The sequence below is a fragment of the Aplidium turbinatum genome, chromosome 13 (assembly GCF_918807975.1).
Source record: "Aplidium turbinatum chromosome 13, kaAplTurb1.1, whole genome shotgun sequence".
NCBI classification, from domain to species: domain Eukaryota; kingdom Metazoa; phylum Chordata; class Ascidiacea; order Aplousobranchia; family Polyclinidae; genus Aplidium; species Aplidium turbinatum.
Genome location: NC_137484.1, coordinates 4,847,120 through 4,854,361, shown reverse-complemented (window position 1 = coordinate 4,854,361; position 7,242 = coordinate 4,847,120). Strand labels below are relative to the sequence as shown.

The 7,242-nt window shown below is 37.5% G+C and overlaps 1 protein-coding gene across 1 annotated transcript; it reads right to left on the bottom strand.

Annotated features, from left to right (window-relative positions):
• Positions 1-474: 474 nt before the first annotated feature.
• Positions 475-6,407, bottom strand: LOC145782508 (uncharacterized). Its single transcript, XM_082594309.1, has 5 exons — positions 6,216-6,407; positions 4,850-4,996; positions 2,586-2,639; positions 1,917-2,048; positions 475-1,252 (listed from the first exon to the last, which is right to left on the bottom strand). The coding sequence occupies exons 1-5, from the start codon at positions 6,366-6,368 to the stop codon at positions 647-649; spliced, it is 1,092 nt and encodes a 363-aa protein (XP_082450435.1). The 5' UTR covers positions 6,369-6,407; the 3' UTR covers positions 475-646.
• Positions 6,408-7,242: the final 835 nt, after the last annotated feature.

The window sequence follows — 7,242 nt, the reverse complement described above, 5'->3', positions numbered from 1 at the left end:
TAGGGCAACAGTTCTGGTTTAAATATATTTGACTTCTAGTTTGAATAGTTCTGGTTTAAATAGGTTTAAATATAAAATCAAATATAGTTATTACTATCTGAAGCCTTTACAAATTGTTTCACCTAACGGATCATCAGAAGGTCTTATTCAAATAGAATAATTTAATTAATTTATTCAAATATAATTTATTCAAATAATTTTTATATTATTATTCAAATAGAATAATTTAATTAATAGAATGATTTAATTCGCTCTGCTTTGCCTTTTTGCTTGGCATTGAGCACTTTTTGTAGGATTAATAGTTTTCATTAATTTAGGTTTAAATATATATAAAAAATTTAAAACTATGCTTTAGGATATAATATTTCCTATAAGTATCATGTGTCAAATAATATCTTACAATTTTATTTTGGTTACAACTTTTCTATGTAGCCTAGATAAAATTTGGCAAACGTTGTTACGCTTTGATACGTTGATAAAAAAATCGCATTACATTTATTGTGAAATAATTATTATCAATAGGCAAGAATCGGGCTATCATCATCGTAAAATAGCACTGTAGCTGAAACTTTTAAACAACGTCTGGCAACACTTAAATAATACATCCTTATTTTGGTAGTAGGCCTATAGTTGAATATTTCATAAACTATTTCTTGAAATCCCTGACAGGTTCTTCTACATAATCCTTCATTGTTTTTAGTTGTGTCTCAAAAATTCTGGGATGATTCTCTGTTACAATGTCAGATTCTTCTGTCATTGCTGAACAATCTTTTGTTTCTGGTTGTGCTTCCAAAGTCCTTGAATGACTCTCTGTTGCGATTTCAGATTCTTCTGTTATTACTGAACAACCTTTTGTTTCTTGCTGTGCCCCATCGTAAGTACTTAAAAAATCATTCGATTTTACCAGTACATCTGCTGCATAATTTGTTTCGGATTCTGGCTCAACAGAGTCAACACTGTGTTTATGATGGCTCTGTGATTTGGCTTCAGCGTTTATAGACACTGTCTGACTGGGTATTTCTGAGGTACTTGGTTTGTGAGTGCTAAATTCTGAACTTGGGGAATTCTGAAAGCTCGTGTATTGTGTGTTGATCGCTTGGAAAAATTGTTGTGAGTCCCTGTGTTTGCTGGTGTGATGAAGCTTTGCTGCTAACGTCAAAACCAAAACCGACAAACATATAAACAGCAATGGAACGGCTAAGGCAAAACCAGTTTTAAGTTTATTTGCTGAGAACTTCTGACGTGACATCACCTGAAAACAGTGATTGCATTATTGACTAGGCTACTCAATTTGTAAATTATGCCAACTGCTAATCTAAGGAAAATGCGTAGTCTTGCAGTAATCGAAAAGGATGATGCAATGCATATTGTGTGGAGCTTGAAAGGTTACTAATATTGTTTCATTCAAATATTCAATGTTTGAAAGGCCTCCACTTATGAATCACAGAACCCCACTAGGTTAATAATTTAACCAGGGGCATAGCCAGCAAAATATTTCGGGGAAGGGGGGGAGGGCAAATAAGTACTATAGCACATGTCAGTGAGCCCGGAAACAAGTTGGAAAAAGTGAAGCACCCTGAGGGGAGTCTGAATTTTGGAAAAAAATACCTTAAAATTCACATTCTAAAAGTATTTTCAGCCTAAATCAACAAATCAATAGTAAAACTCTGTCGAATGATGCTGTAACAGATTGGTAAAATGTTTATTCAAAATATTTCGAGGGAAGGCAATTGCCCCCTTTGCCTTTTGATGACTACGGCCATGAGTCTAACCTATCATATCCAACAAAAATTAAGGACTTTAGTATTTACTGTAGTTCCAGCGTAGGTGAATGCAATTCGGGTTTTGCAAGTTCTAGCCAAGATTTTCGAAAATTTGGAGTAGGCTAGCATATTATCATTCTGGTGAAAACTTACGATGTCAGGGTTAATGAGGTCGTAAAAACAAGTTAAATTTTTTCCAACTTTGGAGTATGAACCAATGAGTTCCCAAACGGTTCTATTGTTGGTGTTAAAACTTTCAGCACACGTAGGTGGCCTCAAAAAACACTGAAATGGTAAAGAAAAGAAAATTTAAACAAGCAAGATCGTAATTTTCTTTTCCACAACACATTTGAAACTACAATATCATAACTGTAATGACTGATGTCGTGTCACAACAAAATGTTTGTCTTTAACCGGCTCGATGGCTTAGTGGTTAGTGTGTCCGCCTTTGAATCGGTAGACATGGGTACGATACCTTGTCGACTCATACAAGGACTTTTTTGAAGTGGTAGGCCTACTGAATTTTATCCCTGCTTGGCATTCAGCAATGGCATGGATTCGGGTAATAATGTACTCAGTCGCGCCTAGTTACGGCTGCGCTCACACCGCCTACTGTGTAAAGCGCTGGGGAGCAAATAACTGATTGCAAATAAATAATAAATAATAAAAATATCTGCGATGGATACAGCGCTATATAAAATAAGAATTGTTATCATTAGGCCTAACAGGTTGACAGCTTTCAGTTGAATCTTCAGAAATAGAAACACGTGATATAGAAAATGTTAGAAGCCGCTATAATTGTATGAAAATATATCACCTTACCGGGAATACATCTCTGTCCTCTTCAAACAGTAATGAAGTCACTTGATCATTTCTCTGCACAACAGTTCATTTCAAACTTTTACTGCAATGCTACAACATGGATTGTGTTAAGTAGAAATAGTTGCATCAACAGAGGGCTCGCTAGGCCATATGGCAAATTAGCCGAAACAACAAACCACATGGAAGCTGCTTGACGAGCATCTTTGTCGCAAGAACCGAGTCACATTTGCAGTAGCGCACCCAGAAAAAAATTTAGGGGGGAGCTAATTCAAAAATGTCGGCCGAGTGATTTGCGACAATAGTGACAGTAGGCCAATCAGTGCCGGTCTTAGGGATGTGCAATTTTGCAAACCGTGCGATCGCACAGGGCCCGCAAATTAGGGGGCCCGCAATTTACTCAGAAAATGCAGTAATTTTGTTATTTCCAATGGAAAAATTCAACAAAGTGAATTCAACAAAGGAATTAGCAACAAGAAAACATATAGACTCAACGGGTGCAACCTATTTTGTCCCCTGAACATTTCGTACCCTGAAAAGATCGAGAAAAAACAACAGAGCCGAAGTTGCTGATCGGAGTTGCCGCAAACATTTCAAATTTCTCTCGATCTTTTCAGGGTACGAATTAGGTCGAAATTTGATTTTGTTACTCCGATTTCAGGGTACGGAATCGGGGTAAGAATTTTTTAGGGGACGAAATAGGTTGCATCCAAATCACAATAGAGACATAGCTTTATATTTCCGAAAAATGCTGAGGAAAGCATGATCTTATCCTTTTGCTATGCCACCGGACAGCACCATTTTACGGTAATATCCATACCCAAATTTTTGTTGAACATGCTCTCAGAATGCCCCAAATTCAAAGTAATTTTTCAAAATTTTCTGGGGAAGGACCCCCACCCCCGCCAGAGGGTCGATGACGCCGTCAGGCTTCGCCCGCTGACCGTAAGACCACCCCCCTCCCCTTTCAAAATATCTAGCTTCGCTACTGAATTGGATCATTCAAAGTATATTCCGCACAGGGCCCGAAATATCCTAAGACCGACACTGCGCCCATCCCTTTGATTAATATTTATTTTAAAGGCACTCACGGCCCACAACCCACCGGTTGCCGATACATCAGGATTCGTTCTCTCAAATCAGATTAGAAGTTGGCCTAGTGAACCCCGAGCTATTAGAACCATCAACACTCTCATCCCTACGTCCACTACCTCAATCTTCTATAGATCTCGACTTTTCGTCATGTAGGCCTATGACAAGATAAAATTAGCTTTCCGTTTGCCAACACAGATAAGTGCGAAACCAACAACTAGCACGAAAACAGTTTGAAACAAAACACTAATTTTGTAAACAGTAGGCTAAATTTGATGTGGACGTTTTTTCCTATTTACAAAACATTCAAAATTAGTTCGTATTTTCAATTATAGTCCCAGACGCCTTCGTCTCTCTGCTCAAATGTCGTAGGCCTATACAGTTTTACAGGTCCGTGTGATTCGGCATTGACGTATGACGGTATGGTACATCGGTATGTCCAGTTGTCCACCAGACATTTGACCACGAGAGTAGGCCTACGGGAGCATCTGAACTTTAGGGAGTTAAAGAAAGGTGCCATCAAAGACCATATCATGGAGTGTTCTTTTTGCACAGATCAAAAATTCTCTGCTGACTCATTTATAATTTTACGCAAAGGCAAATCCCAATTTGACACCAAAATTCAGGAAGCACTGTTAACGCTATACGCTACAACCCAAATTTAAACAAATAATTAGGCTATTTGCTGGAGGCGCGTCCATTCTCCTCAACATTTACTTGATGTATCACGTTCCCTGTGGTGCAAATGTTTTTGTAGTTATTTATGTAGTTGCCTTTTCCTAATGTAAATTTACCTTCAAGAAGTTGAAATTTATTGCATTTATTCATTATTTTCTGATTCTTGATTAGGGCAAAAAATTAAGCCGAAAACGTTCGTCTGTTAAAACTGTTTGTAAATATGTAAAATATATTGTTATAATGCTCGGCCCTGTTGTATTGTTGTGTCTTATTCATATCTAACCTGTAAGCAAAAGGTATACATAGGAAACATACAAAAACTTTATTTTTTGTGGCGAGTTTGGGGGGGGCTTGAGCCCCCTTAGCCCCATGCTGGGTGCGCTACTGCACATTTGTAACTTTACTTTGCTGAGACTTTAATTTGCTGACTTAAAATAAAAGTTATAATTTGTTAAATTTGATTTACAAAGATATCTTAGTCTTCTACGTTCACATACGTTTGTTACATAGTAGCTAACTTCTATTGTAAAGCAAGGATAAGTAGAGATGCAAGTCTTGTTTGCCTTCTTTTCGTCATCCTTCTCTGGACATTGGCATTCTTTGGTGCTATTTGTCTGGACAGTTGATATCTGACATGTAGTATCCTTAATGCAAAGATGATAGCTCTTAAATATATATAACAATCTCTAGTCTAACTCTAAGGTACTGCATGATATTGGTAAAGCAACCTACCAAAAATGACTGAGCTCACTTAACGAATCTATGTTTGAACGTTGACTTTACGTTACATAAACCAAACCTTGGCAGGCTGCTACAAATAAGACAGTGTAAGCATTTTTGGAAACTGCATATTGTTGGCAAAGGAAGTATCATTGTGTCCTGAAAATCGGTGGAGGAGTAATTTGTGCGTTTTATTTGTCAAACTCATAAATTTGGTTTGTAAGCTTACTGTCAGCTTAGCCACTAACTTTTTTCAAATCAAAATCACATGATGTCTGAATTAAGGACGAAGCCTTCGGAAGGGAGGGCAATCGCTCCCCAAAATTTTTATCTTTTCTCTACAAAAATAAGTTGTAATACTATTTTAACGTTTTAATACCATTATAACTCAGCATGTTGAAAGACGTTTTTCCACCAACAGTTGTTTTTTGCCCTCCTTTAAAATTTTCTTTCTAACGTTAGCCTACTGCTTTGAATGATCGCTTACATGAAATGTACCTGTAAGCTATTAGCCTATGATATCAAAGTTTAGGTGGCACCTGCAAAGAAACAAGGTGTCTTCGTCACCGTAGTATTGCCTGTAGTCTTGTAATACAGTATAGTAGCCTACTATGTTTTAATAAACTAAGATTTAGTGCAAGGTCATTAGGCTAAGCTTTGTCAGGGGATAGAAGTATTTTAGACTGTTTGCTATGGCTACTGCTATTTAAATCGGTTTATATAGGAGAATCTGTTGAGCTTTCATTGAGAAGCACATACCTATGGTTATGGCAAAGAGAAGGTTTATCATGGACTGAAAGCTAATTTCATTTTATGTTAACTTAAAATCAATATAAAAATAATTCTTTTAATTGGTTGGTTTGGATTTAAATCTTTATTCTTGGGTTGACAAAGCCTCTGATAGGTTATTTCAGGCAGTTTCGCACGCTTGTAGAGGACTTAAAACCAATGAGGCAGGGTCGGTTACCTACATTGACAGAGTGAAGTTCACTCTTATTGGCGGGTAATTATTCCATTTATTAGGTGCCGCTGGATAGAGAGCAGTCCTGAAATGCGTTGCTCAAGCGCACACCCCCGAGAGCGGAACCATCGCTACTTGATCTTGATGCGGGCACTTAACCACTAAGTCAACTGGGTTCTCACTTGCAATGTTTTTGACATCAATCCAGTAATCGCCACAAGTGCTCCTACAATGATTAGGACAACAAAACTTAAGAAAAGGACAGAACTACCAATGATAGCAACTATTTTTAATGATTCCTCCTCTATTTGCATTCGTTTAAACATCACAAACATAGGCCTACGGGTTAAGTTACTTTAACGTTTTAGTCATAAGATAAGTATTCTTTTGTATAAAATAGTACAAAAATATAACACTGTATTTTATTATATGGGTGTAACAATGAATAACTAATTTCGTCACAATAAACAAGTTAGCCAAAATTTATCAATCAAAACCTTCTGGATAATCTTCCCTGTAATTCTTTTTTTCGGCAAATTTTAATCAATAATTATTCTATTAAAACAAATTCAAAATTTTCAAATTGCTATATAGTGTTAGAGCCATCCATGCTAACATAACAGCACAAGTACAAAACCAACAAGGTTTTATTTAAAAAAAATAATCAGTGGCTTATATGTTTATTTCCTTTAAGAAATACGAGCATTTCAAAGTGCTCGTCACTCAGGCCTGCCCTTTTGGACTTTACAATGTCTTTGCCCAATCGTCGTCGTCGTGTGAGCCTCTGGGGCCGAGAGTCTATCCTTTTACCACCCCAGATTCACGATGTTTCCGGACTACACTGGAAGGCTACTAGAGAGCAGCCAGTCTTTGGTTTCATCATCCATGACACGCAGACCTTCCACTCCATTAGGTGGCTTGAAGATGTTACAGTCATTGATGATGTCCGCCCCGATAGTTTAATTGGTTAGCGCGTCACTTCTGGAACAAAGAAGCTTCAAGATCAAGCGGCACTGGTTCGACTCTCAGGTCATGCGCTTGAGCAACGTACGTTAAGGACTGCTCTCCATCTAGCGGCATCTAATAGATGGAATAATTTCCCGGCAACAAGACTTTAACAATCGAAAACTTCACTCTGTCAATCTCGGTGACCGGGCCTGCGTCAATGATTTAAAGCCTTTAGTCTGCAAGTATGCGAAACTGCCAGAA